The sequence below is a fragment of the Haemorhous mexicanus genome, chromosome 8 (assembly GCF_027477595.1).
Source record: "Haemorhous mexicanus isolate bHaeMex1 chromosome 8, bHaeMex1.pri, whole genome shotgun sequence".
Classification (NCBI taxonomy): Eukaryota; Metazoa; Chordata; class Aves; order Passeriformes; family Fringillidae; genus Haemorhous; species Haemorhous mexicanus.
The window spans coordinates 21,244,630-21,264,034 of record NC_082348.1 but is presented as its reverse complement, the minus strand read 5'-3'; the positions used below and the strand labels follow the sequence as shown (position 1 = coordinate 21,264,034).

At 43.9% G+C, this 19,405-nt stretch overlaps 1 protein-coding gene across 3 annotated transcripts in view; it reads left to right on the top strand.

Annotated features, from left to right (window-relative positions):
- CHN1 (chimerin 1) overlaps positions 1-15,085 on the top strand; it is a 92,683-nt gene extending 77,598 nt beyond the window's left edge. For all 3 annotated transcript variants that reach the window (XM_059853152.1, XM_059853153.1, XM_059853154.1), the window contains 5 exons: positions 9,724-9,897; positions 10,612-10,689; positions 11,831-11,968; positions 12,955-13,060; positions 14,158-15,085. In XM_059853152.1, coding sequence (XP_059709135.1) covers positions 9,724-9,897; positions 10,612-10,689; positions 11,831-11,968; positions 12,955-13,060; positions 14,158-14,329 — 668 coding nt within the window. In that variant the 3' untranslated portion in view covers positions 14,330-15,085. The remainder of the gene's footprint in view (positions 1-9,723; positions 9,898-10,611; positions 10,690-11,830; positions 11,969-12,954; positions 13,061-14,157) is intronic.
- Positions 15,086-19,405: the final 4,320 nt, after the last annotated feature.

Sequence of the window (19,405 nt, the reverse complement as noted above, 5' to 3'; positions counted from 1 at the left end):
TCTTGATAAGGTTCTTCTGAAAGGAAAGGACAGTCAGCTTTCTTTCAGAGGCAGAGAAAAGGATCAAAGTGATCCAAATAGTTTGCTGTATTTAAAAAGTATTTTATGACATTCTAGCAAACCGTATTTATAAAAATGGTGCAAAGAGATGTTGATGTATGAAGACCTGCTTACGTTGCCCTGGAAACTGAATTTTCAAGCTAATTTAAGAAAATCTGCTCTGTCTAAAGCTTTCTGAAGTCTTGTCTCAAGCAAATAAGAAGGCTTTTTATCACAGAACTGCAAAATGATATAATATTTAAAACCATTTCTAGCCACATAGGATTGAAATGTTTTTCAATTCTTCACCCATAACTATTTGAATGCAATATTTTGTTGTTACCATTACAGTCTGCACTGTCCAGGATGCATTGGAGAATGCAGCTCTGTTTTAAGACATGATCATGCAAAGATGGCATTTCCTTTCTCAGTTTTTTCCCTCTACTAAGAATACAGGATTGCAGCCATGTCCTCCACTTACGAGTGAAGATTGTCAGTACGTTTTACTGCTCTGGATTTTATACAGGGTGTACAGTGCTAGGAGAGGAAGAGGAGGCTTGATTTTGGTTTTCTGATTAATATGTTTTTGATTACATTTGAATCAGTAAGTGTGCCATCCTTATTCCTTGCCTTAGATTCCTCCATTTGGGCATTTAGGAGAGATACCAAATATTTTGCAGATCGATGTTAGGCAACTTGGATCCAGAAAAACAATAAAAATAAACAGTATGAAGGCTTGCAGTGCTGCTTGGCACTGTGGAATTAATACTGTTGCTTTTACAATTAAATCCAAAATGCTTGTTATTTTGTACTGCCTTTTTTTTCTTTTAACTGAAGTATAACTGATTTTGTGGATTTATGCAGATTTTTCTAAATGGTGGGTTTCCAAAAGCTTCCAAAGTCTGGTTTTCTTTCCTCCTTATGAGGATGGTAATAAGTCCTGCATGCATCCATTCTCCTCCTTGCAGCATAAGGAGCATATGTGTATTAGATGACTTCATAGGTTCAGAAACTATAATTAGGGCTTTCTGTCTCGTGTGAGGTTTCACATCAGTGCTGGGAGCTTCCAGTAGTTTCCATGATCTTATTTGTATTTTAAAATCCCATGTTATACAACCATGCTTGCTGAAGTGCCAGCAAGGATTTGGGGTGGGGTGAGGCTGCAGCAGTGTCTGCCTGTTCCCAAGCTGAGGCTGTGCAGCCATCAGAGCCAGAAGCTGCCCAGATCTGGGCATTTCAGGGAAATACTGGAGGTGCACAGACACAGAACACTGCCCAGCCAGTGCTGAGGTACCAATGTGTGGGAGCTCAGGCTTGAGTGGTGGGAGTTTGGCCAAGTTTATGTGGTCCTACAGTGCTTTAAAAAAAAAAAAAAAACAAACATTTGCTTCTGAACTGAGTCATTTTAATATGGAAACAATGAGGCACAGTAAACCAGGAGCCACATGAAGCCATTGTTTTTCAGAGTGGGCTTGTACTCCAAAAAAAAAAAGGAATTTAAGCAAGATGCAGCCCACTTGAATTCAAGTGGGGTTCAATGCCACTTCAGGGAAATCCATGAAATCTGTTTGGTGGTCTGTATAATCATTTTATTGAAAATACCTACAAGCAAAACTGCATGGATCATATGTAATTTTATACTTTTTAAAGCATTTGCTTTTTATAGCAAACAGTTGCACATCTCAAGAGGACTCTATTTGCTGTACAGATGTGAGGAGTTTAACAAATAGAAATGGATTACTACATGGGCTGTTCTCAACCATTTAAAATCCTATTCTGTGCAGAAGCACAAAAACATGCAAAAAGAGAAGTGTAGGACAGTCCAAGACTAAAAATGTCACCCATTTCAGAAAGGAGGAAGAGCCAGTGGAAAAAACAGCTTATTTCTAATGGCTGTTAGTTTATGTTACACAAAGTAAGCCAATCCTTTAAAAAATTACCAGCCAGAGCTAAACATTCATAGGAGTACACATGCCATAGCAACCAGCAAGGATGCCTTAGCAAATTGAACTGGAGTCCTGCTTTGTTTCAGTCCAGCATGGCTGAATGTGTCTCTGCCAAAACACAGACTTGAGTGTGGGCAGGGTCTTGTCAGGTGCAGTCCTGTTTTGTTAGTTCCTGGAAGGTGGATTCTCCCCAACTTATCCTTGTTCAGGTTTTATTGCAGTTGAAGAAGGAGGACTGTGTCTTTTCCTACCTTAAAGATGAGGGGTAAATGTAGGCACCACATTGGACACCTGATGAATGGTTGTTGGTTGAAATGAGATGCTGGGTGCTGTCTGGACTGCAAAGGTTTGGGGATTAATACAAACTACTAAACGTGAGAGGAACCTCATTGTCTTCCAAACTAGAACTTGGGGGGATGTCTGGGATTTGGATCCTGTAGGAAGTTAATTGGTGGGTGTAGTATGTAGTCTGACTTCTGCTGAAGGTATCTAGCAAAACAGAAATAGTTTCTTTTTTCCTTAAATGTCATTCTCTCAAATTTGGTCTTTATTTCATCAGCATCTTTAAAGACAGATTTGCTTCCCTAGAGAGAAGATATTTATTATCCTTATAATAAATATCTTCCCTACTGCCTCAGAGGGTCATACTTCCAACTTTTGCATCCAAGCCACAGGCCCTTAAATTTTTTGTGAGATGAAGACACATCTGTATGAGAGGAATCTGCCTTTTCTGATGGCATGCTCCATCTCTAGTGTGCTTTCCTGCAGGCTTTGGCCATAAGTAGAAATGACTGCAGAAGTATTTGAAATTATAATGCCATCACTTTGTGTAAAGACTGAAGGTCAGTAGAAGTTAATGAAGACCAAAGTTTTTACCCCAGAACAAAATCCAATGCATGAACTTAGAAAAATATATTCTTAGTTACATTCCTCCTATGTAAAGCTCTCCTATGTTCACAGGGCTCATCCCAGTGCCCAGAATGTGTTCAGAAGAGAAACTGTAACAATATTCAAAGAAAATCTGCAGATGTACACCAGTGGATTCTTTTTATGAATGACACAAACACGTAACTCGCAGTTGCATTACCAGAATAGTGTGTTCTCACTGCAGCATTGCTGATGCTGTTCCTGTGCTGCCCAAGTGGAGTGGTAGACTGGCAGATCAGTAGATTTGTCAAGCTGCACCTGTCTCCAGCCCATCAGAGCTCTCCAAGTCCTTCCTCTGTATGCTTTTGCTTGTTGTTCCTCATGAATAAGCAGTTTAATCAGATTTTTTTTTTCTGAACAGGCTGGTTACAAAGCATTAATTAGCTCATCTTAAAGATAATTTTTTTATATATATATATCTGTTTCCCTGGATGCTTTTGGAGGTATTTTGGGTTGCTCCTAATAACACCAGGCAGCACGACCCTCTGAGGCTGTACACAAAGCACCATTGCTGCAGCCTTCAGTTTTGCTCCAGACTATCTCAGCCTGCTACACATGAAGCATTTCCTGCTTTCCTTGGAGCAGGTAACTTGTCTCTGATGAGCTGATAGAAATTAATTTGCAGCTGAACTATCAGTGTGCAGATAATCAGCTCCCACTGACAGACCCCAAGCAATACTGCTGCCAGCCCTGACCACAGTAAGATCTGGGAGTTTATTTTCAAAAGAGCTAAAGTAAGGTCTCAAAGCAGAATTGTTTTGTGAATTACTGCTAAAGTGTTTTATTTCCCCATTTCATCCATTTCCTTCTCCAGCAGTTGAAAGATGTGCAGCTGCCCCACTTCCTTTGCTGTTTGTTTTGCCTTGCTGAGAAATCCTTTGTGTTGGACAGCCCTGTGTTGCTCCATTGGTGTGCAGGGATGGAGGAGAGCACAAAGGAGCGTGTCCATCCTCAGGCACTGATTGTGCAGGCAGAGTGCTCATGCTTTCTGTGCCTGGAAAAGCAGCTGATGCTCTTGTGACTAAAGTCAGCAGAGGGAAAAGCAAGTTGTTCTCATCACGTTGCCCACTCTCAAGGTATTTTGCATGGCTCAGTCATGAAAAGCTTCCCCTCTGCCCACGCTTGTGCCTCACAAACACATCCAAGCTCCTTCTGAGATGAGCACCGGATTCTGCTGGTTGTGGAATGCCGGGCACAGACAGCCCAGGAGAGGCCCAAAGAGCAAAGCCAAGCCTCAGAGGTCAGGGCTGTGGGAAGGGGCTGGACGACAGCCCCTGCCCATCTGCAGGTGCTGATGCTGTTGGAGATGTGTGCTGCCTGAGAAGCTGTCCAGCAGCTCGGGATCTGGTGGTGTTCCTGCAAGGAATGAGCTCTGGAATTTTGAAATGCTAATCAGACAGCAGAGCCTTGCTTCGGAGCCGTTCCCAGGGGGAAGCTATTCTGGAGCTATATATTCTTGAAACTGTAAGTCCTAAAAGCAGCTTTATCTCCAAGCCCACACAGACCTGGAAGCCTTGAACAAGGCAGTGGCCCAGCCAGGGAGCTGTCGAGGAGGCAGGCAGGTGTCGTGGCAGGAAGCCTGGGGACTTCTTGAACAAACTGACTCTGATCTTTCAGAACTTCTATAAAATGAAACCGTTGTCACTAAGCATTTTGGAGGCACAAATGTAAGTATTCTTTTGATTTGAGATAAGGGAATATTGGCTGTTTGATGGGCTTTTTTTTCTTTTTGTTTCATCAGCCCTGATTTTTGGGTAGCATTGGGTAATTATGTTGCCAAGTAACTAGCTGCCCTCTTGAAATTCCTCTCTTAAAATAAGGTACCCTGTAGTGCATGATACAGTGATGTGGATGTAAGCAGATTTTAGGGAGCACGCTCATATGTTTGGAAGCAATTTTTGCCATGGGGCTGCTTAGTGAAGTGGCTTAAGGGTCTGGAGGGACAAAGGTTGCTTCCAGATGTGCATTGCAGATGAACACACAGCACATACTCGAGGCACTGGGGCAGCTCCAGGGTGGCCACCCAAGTTGCGGCCGTGCAGCCGAGGAAGAGGAAGAGGGCAGACCTTCACAGCACCCCACTGGATTGTGCTTGGAAGCACAGAGTGCAGCACGTGGGGCCACTGGGGCTGCTACCTTCACTCGCCTGTTGGAACACGCTGCATCCCACGAAACAGAAAACGCTGCTCCCTCTGCTACAGAACAAGTGTTCAATTTTTAAAGAAAAGCTATGAGCTCATGAGAGATGTATGAGAGCAAATGGCTTTCTGAGCCATTCACCCTTGCAGGAAGGAGCGATGCCAGTACTTTGTGTAGAGCCCACTGTCTTCCTGTGCCAGCTCAGGTGTGAGGCTGTTGCCCTGTCTGGCAGGTGCTGCAATGGACCAGCCCAAGGCAGCACTCGGTGCCAGCACTGCAGCTCTGTGCTTCCCACCCTCCTACACTTAGCACAAATCTCAGAAGAGTCTTTCAAGACTTCTTGCAGATAATGTATATCTACCCTTTAGCTCTTAAAGCTGCTCTTCAGAGTGATAGAATGCATCAATTTTGGGGGAATAATTAGAGTGATGTATGTAGCGCATGGTATCATTCCAATGGACCGTGATCAGCAGCCATGTTAGCCAGTAAATCATCAACCAAAGGAAACCTAAAACTGACTGAAGTCAAATTAACAGTATAGCAAAACACGACAGCTAAGTTTATTTGAGTCTCTGCAGGTATTTATACTGTGTGCTCGTGGGGCAGTAGTAATGTACATCTATCTGTTGGCTCTGCTCATGCATTCAGTATGAACATGTTATTTGTCCTCTTAGCCCTGGGGACTAACATCAGTATTAGCTGTTCCTATAACATTACCAGACCTCTTCTAGGCATCATAGGAATCTATTGTCAGGCTGGTTTTAAATTTATTACTTCTCACAGAAGTAATGTCACAGCCCATCTGAACTCCTAGATCAATATGCTGTTAAAGCCAGGGCAGCTTATCACCGACTTTCAGACCTGTCATCTAAAATTACTTTCTGCACACCCTCCTTAAATTTCCAAACTTCCTATAAACTCTTGAATTTATGACTGCGTTGGTTTTGGTCCATGTGTTATATTTGAAAGGTGGGCACGGTTTGATAGCACTGTAAAAGGAACAGTAAGAGTGACTTACAATTCTGCTTCTGAGAAATCATCTCTATAAGGTGAAACTGATTAACCAAAGTCAGCAAAGTTTTACTGTTGACCTGCAAGAGCTCATGACTTCATCTTTTACATCTGTCCTGTGTTATTCTAGGATTTATCAGCAGATACAATGCTTTAGGGGGATTTCTCTGAAGCTCCTCACCAGCCAGCAGGTTCTGTAAGAAATGAGTAAGGCTCCTGGTTACTTTAGATCCAGAGTAAAGCTGCTATTCTGGATTTATTTTGACATAATGAAAAGTAAATAGACCTGAGAAGTTAGATTAGAACAGATTCTAAAATTAAATTAATCCTCTTGGTTTTAATGAACCCAGCCAAATTATGAAGCTCATGTGCGAACAAGGCAAGCAGTCCTAAGACTTTACCCCACGGCAGCCTGCAGGGAGATTTAGGACTTGGCTTTCCTCTTCCTTCCACTTGATTCTAAAATAATGACTTTTGAAGCTTTCAGAGCATCTGCAGTGAGAACAGAGGACTTTTTTTTTTTTTTTTCCCATTTAACAGTATTCAGTTTGCAGTACAATTCCTGTCGTTTAGGACTAACAAGTTGAGTATAGTTTAAGTACAAAACTGGGACATAGCCAGGGCTCTGTGGAGAGGAGGACTGACCTCCTGCCATCCTGCCATGGTGTTCTTGAGCTTGGTGGAGTTAGCAAGACATCATCCTTAGTTATCAACTGAACCAGAGATGAGGGAAGTGACTGAGACATGGATGTTCTGCCTTTTATGAAGTATTGTCAGCTGGGGTTAGAGGCCCACTTGGTTCAGGAAGCACAGCACTGGTGAGTTTCAGGTTCTTCATTGGAAAAAAATACCATCTTCTGATGTAAATTCACTGAAATAACCTTGATATATTTACTGATATGAAATTGCTAAAGTAAGATGGCTTTCTGTGCTTACACAAGAGGCAAGAAGCCTTAGTTATTACAAGGACACCACACAGCCCAGTAGTCCTGAACATAAGGCTCACATGTTCTCTAAACATTAGGTATCTGAAATATTTCCAGGTTTTAAATGTTTCTCAGGAGTGCTGATAAGCCCTTAAGCAGTAGGTTGCTGCATAAAATCTAATCAAATGCAAAGGAAGAACAAATGAGAGAGGAGAAAAGTTGACTTCTGCATTTGTAATTATTATTCTGGGATTAATGAGGTCAGATTCAGAGCCTATCTGACTCTATGGGATTAGCAATAACACAATTACTGTCAGAAGCAAGGTTTTCACAATGAAAACATCTCTGTAAATTGAGATTTTAATGAATTGAAACTTCTATATAAATATAATTAAGATTATCTCAGTCAAGGCAGTAATTGGTTTAAGTCAAGTGTAAGATACTTGGGAGTATGTGTTTTTTCTTCTTTTTTTTTTTTGTGTATTTTATTCTTAATTATCCTTGGGTTCCCAGAAATGTAACTCTGAGCTATACTGCTGTTTGAAGCAGCTAATTTGCACTCACAGAATCCTTCATGAGCTCTCATGAGTGAGGTGCTGCCATCCCAGTGTTGTAGATATCATTTTTGATAGACAGCTATTTCATGCTTGTTGGAAGATGTGCTTCTTGAGGCAGTTTTAGGAATTGTATGTACAGTATTTATATTTGCATTTGTAAATACTATTATTACAATGTTAAGGTTTATTCCTAAATAAAGGAAGTCAAGATTTAAGATTTCCTATGTGGTCTCAATTTGCTTCCCTCGTGTGTGTGTTAAGATGTTGCCTCTAATTATTTGTCAATTTTTTATTTTTACTCCTCAATTTTCTCTTTATTTTGAAAGCAGACTGCTTTAATAGCACCTACTCAGTATTTTGTCTTGTTGTTTTTAAAAGTGCTGGTGTTACTAATGACACAGCATTCAAACCTTTCACCAAAGAAGACTTATTTTACCTGTGCATTTATTGATTTGGTTCTGCAAGACCTAGAGGAGGCAAGAACAGCTTCTCCTTGCCATGTTACAGCTGGAGCAGTGACTCACTAGAGGGCTCAGGTCACTTGTTTCAGTGAATGTGGGTTCCCTATTTTAAGCACAGAGACCTGGTTTTTCAAAGTTCAGGGAAAATGTGGCACAGGGCACAGATATTTAAAGGAGAGGCAGGCTGGCTGCCTGGCAGGCTCAGAGTTTCTTTGTTCTGTGCCCCAGAACTACAGGCAGGGAGATGCTGGGCATGTGGTCACTTCAGGGTCACTCGGGGGTCTTGGAGCACTTGACTAAATGTGGGATTTAAAGAAGTGCTCAGGTGGAAGCAAGGCAGTCCCTGTTCCCTCTTTGCCAGCACTGAGGAGCCCAGGTGCCCAAAGCACTCTCCCCCACAGGCAGGGGCAGCAGTGGGCTGTGGGCTGTGCCCAGGAGAGCTGGGGCAGAGCAGCCCCCGGCTGTGCGTGCAGGGGTGCGGGTGGGAGGCTTTGCCCACGGAGGGTTCACAGCACAGAGCTGCAGCCAGGAGGGAAATCCAGCACCACAGCTCCCTGCCTGTGCATTCCCTGCTCCTCAGGAGGAATGGAGGTCACTCCTGCACAGGAAGACCTCCAGAGAATTCTAATCAGCCATTTCATCTGGATCAGGATCTGAGCAAGTTTTGATGGATTGAAGGTGACATGCCAAACTTTAATTGCAACCAGAGGATCCTAAGTGACAAATCCGGTTGTTTTACAGGCCTTTTAAGTAAACAAAGTGCTTTTAGCAGCAGGCTGCAGCTGACTTAGTGGAAATTAAACCTAGCCATGAATTCTGGAGCTTTAATGGAAGCACAAGTATTGGCAAAATCAGCAGAAACAAAAAAGGAAGGGGTTCTCAGTGGATAGATACCCGGTCCTGCAGTGAAAGTACAGATTTTCACCAAGGCATCAATCCTTCAAGCTCCTACACCCCTTGGTGCTGTGCCAGTCAGGGCACGGGGGCTGGCAGGGCAGCAAGGTGCAGGAACACTTGCAGAGCAGGGCTCCCTGTGTCCCAGGTGCCCATCAGAGCGTGGCAGCCGCCCTCGCTGGGATGTGGTGCTGTCCTCGCTGGGCTCGGCTCTTTCCTGACAAGCACCTGGCAGTCTGCATGCCAGAGCAGGAGAGATGGCACTGGGCAGAGGCACGGGGTCAGTGCCAAGGGTCAGCTCCCCCCAGGCAGGGCAGGGCTGCCACACCTGTCCCTGAAGTGGCTCGGGTTTTGGCACTGCCTTGCCAGCTCACTGCAGAGGGGTTGTAGCCTGTTTGTAACCCAGTCCCTACCTTCATCTCCCCTAGGAGATGTCCAAAGTGCCAGATCCAGGGCTACATTGAAGATGGAGCTGTTAGGAAATCCCCAGTAACTTGGGAGAAAGTCTTCATTGTGACAGCAGTGTATGTAATGGTGCTGGGGAACATAAGTGACCCCTAGCTCCTGATTTGAAAAAACACTTGGAAAGCTTGTCTCTCTGTGTTAGACCTTTTAGAAACAGAATAAATGTCTTGGGTAGGAAATCCTTCTGACTTCAGGGCTGTCCCTTCTTCAGGTATTTGGTGGTTAAGGGCCCTGAAGAGAAGGGACTATTGTGAGCTGAGGTCAGATCCTGCCGGAGCCATTTGTACTCCGCAGCACTGATCTCAGAATACATTTTCAGCAAACACCAGCCTAATCACGTTTTCATTTTTTCCCCCAGATTGTGGTTTAAATGTGCACAAGCAATGTTCCAAGATGGTCCCAAATGACTGCAAGCCAGACCTGAAGCATGTCAAAAAAGTGTACAGCTGTGACCTTACCACGCTAGTAAAAGCACACTTCACCAAGAGACCAATGGTGGTAGATATGTGCATTAGGGAAATTGAATCTAGAGGTAAGGCATCGTTAATGGACTTCTGTTGCTTTGCTGATAATCCATTTAGATTGATCTGGGTCATCTGGGTTTCTGCTGAATGTATGATTGCTCAAAACAGATTTGCACAAGACATTTTATGACTGCCAATTACCCTGCACAGCTAATATTGTACTGTGCATTATTTCATGGTTCATACCATTTATAATTTTTATAGATTCCGCTAGAAATTGCTTAATGGGAAGTTACTGCTTTGTAGTTACATATTAGTGCCTATCTTTCCAATAATATATTCATTTTAAAAATTAAATGAATATGGCAAAACAAAGAGGGTTCATATTAATCTGTTCATTCTTGCTAGTTTCCCTAGCCCACATTGAGTATCCTTTTCTAGAATTAGGGTAGTACCCTAATTTTTATTCTGAAATAATGACTGATCATCAGGTATGTTAATCTGAGTTATTTTTAAATGAGCTGTAAGGTTTAAAATGTTCCTTCAGCTCTGAAGTCATTTTTGTAAGTGCAGTTTAGTGCTGATAGAACAAGGCATCTGCTGCAATGGTCAGGGTTAAAAGCCCAGGATAAGGTTTCATTCTGGAAGAAAAACCTGATAAGGCTTTTAAAGCATGTCTGCTTTTTCTGCCTTAAATGAAAAACTTGCCAAGGGAAGAACCAGGATGAGGGCAATTGTAAAAATCAGGACTAATTTTAATCTTGTTAAAATGTTCATTGCAGGTCTTAATTCTGAAGGACTGTACCGAGTCTCAGGATTTAGTGATCTTATTGAAGATGTCAAAATGGCGTTTGACAGAGGTACAGTCTTTCCTGCATGCTGGAACTTGGTGCTGATGTGTAAAATATCCCCAGTTTTTCTGCAGAGCCTCTGTCTCACGCTCCACTGCACCGGAGTGGTCTGAAGGAGCCCGTGCTGGCAGGAGGGGAGACGCCCTGTCAGAAAAGCATATCAGCTTCACTCTGGCCTTTATTACCAAAATCCACTTTTCTCCTTCCATCAGTATCTGTGCTCCAGTAACCATGTGTGTAGGAAGGACAAAGCTTTGTGAACTACTGCCCTAGTTTGCAAGTCAAACTGTGCTTGGAGGGGTGGGGGAGGGATAGAGGGTGAGTGGTGAAGTGCCTTAAGAGAGCTGTGCAACTTGAATCCATCTTTCTGGATGAAAGCTTCAAAATAATAAGATGAATGCAATAGTGCAAACAAAGTTTGAATTATTACAGACTAAAAGAAGGTCACTGAGAACAAACTCTTCTCTCTGAGAAAAGACAGTGGGAAAATCAGAGGGTTTCCAGCTGCAGTCCCTCTATCCCAGTAGAAGTCAAGTCCAGAATCCGTGCTGGAAACTCTCTTTCCTGTTTGTCTGGAGGACTGGACTGATTCGGACAACATCTGCAGTGTTAGCAGGGTGGGGACGTGCTGCAGAAGCCAAGTTCTGGATGTGTGTCCGCTGCAGTTTGGAGTAGGTGGTATGTTCCAGTTAAATGGTGAACACATGTTTTTCCTATAAAGTAGGGGGGCTGTGGACAAAGCTGGTTTTCTGCCTTTTTCTTTTTTCCCAGACTCCCTGATTTCTCATTCAGTGCTGATGAATGTGTTGTTTTGCAATGCAGCGTGTTCAGAAACAGCTAAACGTCCATACCTTAATACAAGACAGATACTGCCAGATCAGTCAGGCAGGGTCTAAAAAAAAACCAAACTGTACTTTTAGTAATTATTTGAAACAAAGAAAAGATATGTTATTTTATAAAATGCTTGAGGTTTTCACCCTGAAACCATGAACATCACAGTCCAGTTACGGTTTAACGTACAACAGCCAAAATCTGTAATTGTTTCCTTTTCAATAATGTTTGCTTAAGCGAGTTATTATTTTTCTTTTGAATACTGCTCTACATCTGTTTACGTTTCCAAGGCTTTAATATCAGTGCCTTCTCCACACAGATGGGGAAAAAGCTGATATTTCTGTGAATATGTATGAAGATATCAATATTATCACTGGTGCACTTAAACTGTACTTCAGGGATTTGCCAATTCCACTCATCACATATGATGCCTACCCAAAGTTCATAGAGTCTGCAAGTAAGTGTAGCACATTTTTTGTCTGCTTTCATTCTTTTCTCCTTTTTGTGCAGGACTGTTCTATTTGTTTTATAGCTGTTCCCATCAGCTCCTACCCTGCATGCCCAATTTAGTAAGGATTGCAGGACTGAACGTGCAGTGCACATTGCAGCCTGACCGTGATGCCACGTGGGCATGGTTACATTTTCCTTTGCCTTTGGCACCAGGAATGTTTCCTTTTCATCACACTTTATGGATTACATCACTGGTGTGTCTTGCATGAGTCCTGGGTACTTGACAGTGATTATTTAAAGTCTGTTGGTTTTATGGTGCCAGAAAGAAGGTGATTTATGGAAATGTTAGTAAATAAGATGTCATTTGTTTCTGGAGTTGTCCATTTTAAGTGTTTTCATAAGCTGATAACCACTCATTCTCCCAAAGCCATCTTTGGGGCTGGCCTTGCAGAAAGTGGATCTACAGGCACAGCAGTAAGCCCAGCTGGAATATCTCTCCCAAACATCCTGGCTGCCTGAAGCATTTCTGTGATGGGCTCACACCAGCCACACCTGGAAAGGTGTGAGGTAGCCGTGGGTACAAAACAAGGACTGCATGCTGGCCCTTCCAGCTCCTTTGGAGAAGGCTTTTCCAGGTCGAATGGAGACAGCCAAAGGCACTGATGGCAAAGTTCCCAGTACCTTCTGCTCTCCCAGAGTTGCACCTGTAGATTATTTATGCAAAACCAGTCCAGTCAGCAAGATTACCAGAGGGTTTTTTTTAGTAGGCTGCAGGGAATCTTTCAGTGGAGTGCAGTTTGCTTTAGGGAGTTTTCTTTGTCCAAAACCAGTCACATCCTTACGGTGCTCTGAGCACCTCTTTGGACAGACAAATCCTCCATGAGTAATCCAGCAGAGCTGTGAGACCCTGCCTCCTGTGCAGGCCAGGCTGTTGCCTTTCTGTGTGTGAATTCTGGCTGTTGGTGTGGTGACAGTTGAACATCTGTGTTTCAGAAACCACGGATCCGGATGAACAGCTGGAAATTCTCCACGAGGCGCTGAAGCTGCTGCCGCCTGCACACTGTGAAACATTACGGTATCTCATGGCACATCTGAAGAGGTGGGTGCAATAGCTGCAAAGAACTCTAAGCCACACTCATTTTTAGCTAAAATCCATGTTAGCACCTCCAGAAAAGTCTGGTCAAGGCCCACCAAATCCTGGAAAGGGCCTGTGGCAGGAGGGGTTCTGTGCACAACAGCAGAACTCAGACACAGGGAATTATCCCTTGCAAAGCAAAACCAAGGTGGCATGTTAGGGTGTCCATTTTAGTTTCTCAAGTAACGTGAACTTACTGTCAATATGTAAGAGTCATTCCCTTTCCATAGAAAAGTGACTTTATTTTAAGGTCTCTTCTGTCTTTTTCAATTATGTAGTTCCTCTACAAGTGGGACTGTGTTGACTCTGCTAAATGCCTCAGGCAAAATTCAGCTACTGAGTTTCTGCCTGACTTGTCCTTTTATTTCAATGACATTTCTAATGGGTGTTTTAAAACGGACAAAGGGATGAGAGACACAGGAACAAAAATTCCGCCTTACAGCTTGTGATGTGTGAAATTAATTTTCCCTCACCCTGTTCAAGATTAGCTGTTGCTGCTCTGCCTAGCAAGTTGCTTTTGCACACCATATATCTGGTATGGGGGAATGATAAGGTAGAAAGGTGACAAAATTCACTATTTTTAAACTTGCATTTAATGCTTTGTTAAAAGGAGCTGTGCTGCTCAACAGGCCATTGCCTTGCTGCTGAGTTCAGGTAATCAGACACAGCTCCTTTATTTGGAATTCTTACAGACTGGAGACACAGCAACTCGGTAACATCAGTCTGACCTGTTTTCAAATAAAAACTACGGCAGAAAGGGAGAAACAGAAGAAATCTTGGTTTGTAGTTTTTGTATACCAAAGGACTTGTTCATGCAGTGCAAGTGAGCACGGTCTGTGTGCTCTGAGGGGGACAGACACTGACTCACCACAAACCCCCACAGCCTTTGCTTTCACTTGCTCCCAAGTGTTTCACCAGACACTCCCATGTGTGACCCGCTGGAAACAGCGGCCTCTCCTTGGGAAAGGCACACATTTCTGTCCAGTTTCCCTGGTTGTCAAGCATATGCAGGCATGGTCTGGCAGAGTAGAAATGTGAGTATCACTGGGATTTTTTTACAGAGTAACACTCCATGAAAAGGAAAACCTGATGAGTGCAGAAAACCTGGGCATAGTTTTTGGACCAACTCTTATGAGAGCGCCGGAGCTGGACGCGATGGCTGCGCTGAACGACATCCGCTATCAGAGACTTGTGGTGGAGATGCTTATAAAAAATGAAGACATTTTATTTTGAATATTTTGGGGGTTTTGTAATAAAAAAGGAAGCAACAGTGTTCTATGGATGAAGGAATATTTTAAAGTAATTTAATGGCTCTTGTCACTGAATTCCATATTTGCTAGAGCTTTCGATGTATTCAGGATAAAAATGAAGGAACTCTTTGTCGTTTCTGTAGTGCCATTCAGCTGATGTTGAAAAAGGTTAACACATACTTTCCAGTACTAGTAATCCTGGGTGTTTATCATGTTGAAATAAAAAACAAAATGCCTAAAGCTATTGCATGATTTGCTCCCTGTTCTCCCTGTTCTGGTGAGACTCATTCCATGAAGAAAACAACTGAACTGGTGCAGCTATCTTTGTTCTGGATAGTTTGTGATTGTAATTCAGCATGTTTCTCCGTGTAAACCTGTTGTGAATTTGCTTTTTTGTTCTATGTAATTGGTTTCTAATACTAAAAAGAAGGCAGACTTCTGTGAAATGGAGCCTCTGGCCATTTATTGACATTTCATATTCTTCTCTTCCACTTCTGGGGCTGATTTCTTCTTGGGTTTCTTTCCATTTTTTCATCATATAGTAATTTGTTTTTAACAGAAACAAAATTGTACTTTAAATGTTACTTTAAGTAATTCTCCATGATGTTTATGGTGGTTGCAGTGAAATCTGCAATACTGAACAGTGTTCCTTTATTATTATTGCTATTTCAATTGTAATTTTGTATTTTTATCTGGCATGCATATATTAATTTATTAAATTTTGCTTTTAGAACTCTAATATTATGCTATTTATTTTTACTTTCTGAACTTGTTTCAATAATACTGATTGTTTCATTTCTTACATTGGCACTATACTGAACAACCTCTGACTTAAAGAAATGAGTTAGAGTTTCACCAGTTTCGACAAGACTATTCTAAATATTTTGGATCCTGACACATTGCTAAGGTTCTCACAAATTCTTGTCTTCTCTGAAAACTCCTTTCTTCCTTGTCCAAGAAGGCTTCAGAACTCCTAAATAAACCAAAAAAAGTATTGTCAAGCCATCTACTACTTCCTAAAATATATCTATTGTTACAATTGCCTCTATGTGGACTGGAGTGGCAGTTTACAATTACACAGCTGTAGCTGCCCACAGTAGATGGATACACCACCAAATTTCACAAGCAGACACATCCTAGGACATTTCCTTTGCACTTCAGAAGTTCAGCTCTGGTGCAAGCACTCCTCCTGGAGCAGGAGGAGACCAAGGAGGAATAATCCCCTCGTGATCAGAACCAGCTGTACAGCAATAAGGTGCCTCATTGCATCCCACCCTGCCTTGCCTGTCTGGCTAGGAGAGGAGAGGAGGTGAGCTGCGCTGCCCTTCTGCAGCTCTCCTGAACTGGGGATTGGAGGATCCCAGGGAGGAAAAGGTGAAGCTGGGAATGTACACAGGTAAGCGTGTGGGGAATGCTGCTCTGGGCTGGGGAGGCACAATGGGGGAAGTTTTGAGGGAATCTAAAGTACTGTTTAGTTTGAGGTTTTTTTCAATCATCTGTACTATTCAAGTGGCTTGCTGTTGTAAGTCCTGTACTAATTAGTGCCCATTATCACTTTATTTATGGCAATGAACTGCAAGAGAAGGAAAACTCTTATGTCTCTGGCCATAGCCTTGCCTCCCTCTAGCCCAAAAGGAGTGGCCCACATGCTGCTCAGCCACATCTGCCTTGCACTCCAGCAGCCACCCATGTTCACCACTACCTTGCTCCAAGCCAGCTCCTGAACACGCTGTGTCTCCTGCTGCTGCCCTGACACTTTGTGATGCACTTCCTCACTCGGCCCTGTGTTTTGGGTGGCTCCTCGGGCCATCCATCACTCCTGCATTCCCTCGGGGATCCCTTGCAGTGGCTCTGGCTGGCGCTGTGCGCTGTCCTGTCACTGCCCTCAGCTCTCAGCCCCTGGCTGCGGCAGCGCTCAGGAGAAGGGATGTTCTCCCGGGAAACGCTGGGGGTGCCCTGCAGTGTTCCAGCAGAAGCTGTCCCCAGGGCAGGGCTGTCCCCAGCAGTCCCAGCCGTGGTGCTGGCCCTCCGTGTCCTCGGGATCCAGAGGAGCCCTTGGCTCACCCGAGCAGAAGGCAGCTCTCGTTCCCCAGCGCTGTGCAAACCCGAGCTAGGTAGTTGTTGTTGCCCTTTCCAAAGCTGTAGCGGGAAGCACAGAGTAAGTGGCAGTAATTAGGGTAATTACCTTTCCTTCTGGTGTGACACATCCAGGCTCTCCCTCTCGGTGCTGCTGGCACAGCTGCTGCCCTGCAGGCGCTCTCAGGTGCCTGGGGAAGCAGAGGTGCCCGACAGGGGGATCGGGACAGCAAAGACCGCCGAACACAGCAAGCCTGGGTTTGCTCTGGGGATGGTCCGTGCACACCGGGGGGGCAAACAAGGTTTGTTAGAGCCAGCGAGCTCCTGCGGGAGATGCCCCCTCTCGAGCACAGTTTAACAAGTGATTGTAATAATGGAAGTGGCTGCAGGAAAGGAGGAAAACCTACATGGGGAGCCACTGCTGAAAGGAAAAAACAAACAAAAAACCCAAAGATAATACTCAAAAAAGCCAAAGTGAGCAAAGGCCCTACAACCCCCCCACACCCAAAAGTGAATAGAACCAGGCTCCAAACACCTATGTCAGGAAATGCAGCTTTTCCCTGCTGCCCCCGTGAGTGGTGGCAGCAGCTGCAGCACAGAGCCCGGGGTCAGGCAGCCAGGCCCTGCTGGCACCAACACCCTCTGCTCCCCCCGGGTGTCTCATTCTGTGAGGGAAACTGCATGCCAAGGGATGATACAGCTTCAGAATGTGATCCACACCAGATCACATCAATGTTCAGCTAATGAAGGCAGGCACTGTGTGCCAGCCACCCTGCTCAGCCCACGTGGAACAGAGCTGCCCCTGCAGAGTGCACATCTCCTGGATTGGAGTACATGGGACACGTGTTGTGTTAGGTCAGGAATGTGGGATGGAGGACCCCAACAGTCAATGAAATGCTTTCTTGACTTGGAATCCCAGGAATCTGTGTGCAGTGACTTTCCTTTATTCTCTTTAATTGCAATTTTTTTATTAAGCATGTAAGGCAAAAGCTTCCATTTTAGTCTTGTTTTTTTACTCTTGTAATGAAACTCTGATCTTTCCTGAGTGGTAATCTTTTAAAAAGATACTGCAAAGACAATATTTTTCTGCACTAAATTTGATATTTCTTTTTACTAACCAGGCAGATGCTTTGCATGGGCATACGAGCAAATTGCATGATTTAAGTTCCATTTATTTGATTTTTTAATTAAACACAGAAAGTGGGTATTTTAATATTTTTTTCGGTTAAGTGACAACAGAATAAATAATCTAGGTCTGTGAGAAGCAAGGGCTATCACCAGGTTGATCAGCTCTCTGCAGGGATTGATTTCCATGAGGAGTAAGTGCTGTCTCTGGCTCCTGACCTCGTTGTCTCGGTGCTGTGGGTAAAGTGGACAGCTGGGCACAGACACTGCAGCCAGCCCTCTGCAGCACCTTGTCAGGGCAGCTGGACACAGCAAAGATGGGGAAAAGGGATTAAAATACAGCTCCCCCCTGGAGGGATGTGTGGGCATCTCCATTTCAGACTGCAGAGCTCAGGGAAAACACTGTGGGCAGGGAACCTCTGGCAGGGCTTTAGGAGAGCTCTGTGAGGAGGGAAGCAAGCTGCCTTGTGAAGCAAACATGAGCTACTGCTAATGTCAGGTTAGCTGACAGGATGGAAAATCCTGTTATTTATGGTTTGATGCAATAACAAACTTTTCTGGTCCTTCCCCTCCAATGGCAAAGGAAGGAAAAAAGGCTTCTAAAAGGCATATCTGATGTACTCACTTTGTTCCTGACCTAATTCGTGCATGCTGATGAATGTTCTGCAATGTTTTTATTATAGCTATAATTATATTGCAGTTGGGGAAAAAAAACATTTAGTGAACCTAGCAATCATGGGTTTCTTTTTTAGTCTTGCAAAATTACTGCTTAGCAACTACACCTCAGCCCTAGGAAGCTTATGTAACACAGGGGGAGGAGGGCCAGGACATGTGTGTGCACCAGGGACTGCTGAGCAAACCAGGTAAGGCAAGGAGAGACCATGGTGCCCTGGCCAGGGCTGCAAGCAAGGGCCCCACAGAGGGGTGTGAGGGGCTGGGGTGGCACTGCCACTGCCCCCAGCAAACTTCCCCAGGGTCCCCCCTGCCGTGTGGCACTGCTTGGTGCCCTGAGCTCTGCCTCCAGCTGGCTGCCAGCACCCCAGGTGATGCACTGAGAGGAGGAAGCCTTACCTGTGCATTGAGGGGTCTTCTTCAGATTTTCAGCACATTCTTCCCCGCCTTAGTCATGGACATTTGGAGTTATGTTCTTCACCAGAGCCCTTGCACAATCTGATCATTTCTTCATGGCCTGATGTCTCCCTCCATGGTCTGGGCCACACCACAGAGACACTCTTCTTGATGCCTCCTTCTAAATCTCAATTTGGACAGCATGATTCAGTGATTATCAAATGGCTCTTGCTGGTTTCATGGTCAGAGCAACATTTTTCTTTGATCTCTCCCAAGAGTGATGTCAGTAAGCCCCTCAAGGAACTGTTTAAGAGCTTTTATTTAGATGTCCTTTTGTATTCCTCATATATTTTGTCTCAAGGACATGTATAGCCCCTTACATTACCCAGGTGTTTATCAGTACTCTGCCTTGGTCAATTGGAGCAAATGGTTCTTAGGCCTCTGGGAGCCTTTGATTAATGTATTTCCTGAGGCAATTAGGCCTTATTTTGAAATATATATCTGGCAGCCAACCAGGATTTATTTTCAAGCATTATGTTGCCTGTAATTTTTCTTTCTTGCTACCAAGCCTAGAGATTGAATACTAAGCTTTTTCTCTTTGCCTTTTTTTTATGACTCATTACTAACTCTGTCACTAATGCAAATAGGATTGTACAAACTTAAAATTACTCATTTTATAGATTAATATTCATAAGGTAGTGTATCCTAAAGCTTGCCTGAAGGGATCACTCACTAAACTCAAAAGAACTTAACACAGCCCCATGCTGTTGCTCACAGCTCAACTCCAGCA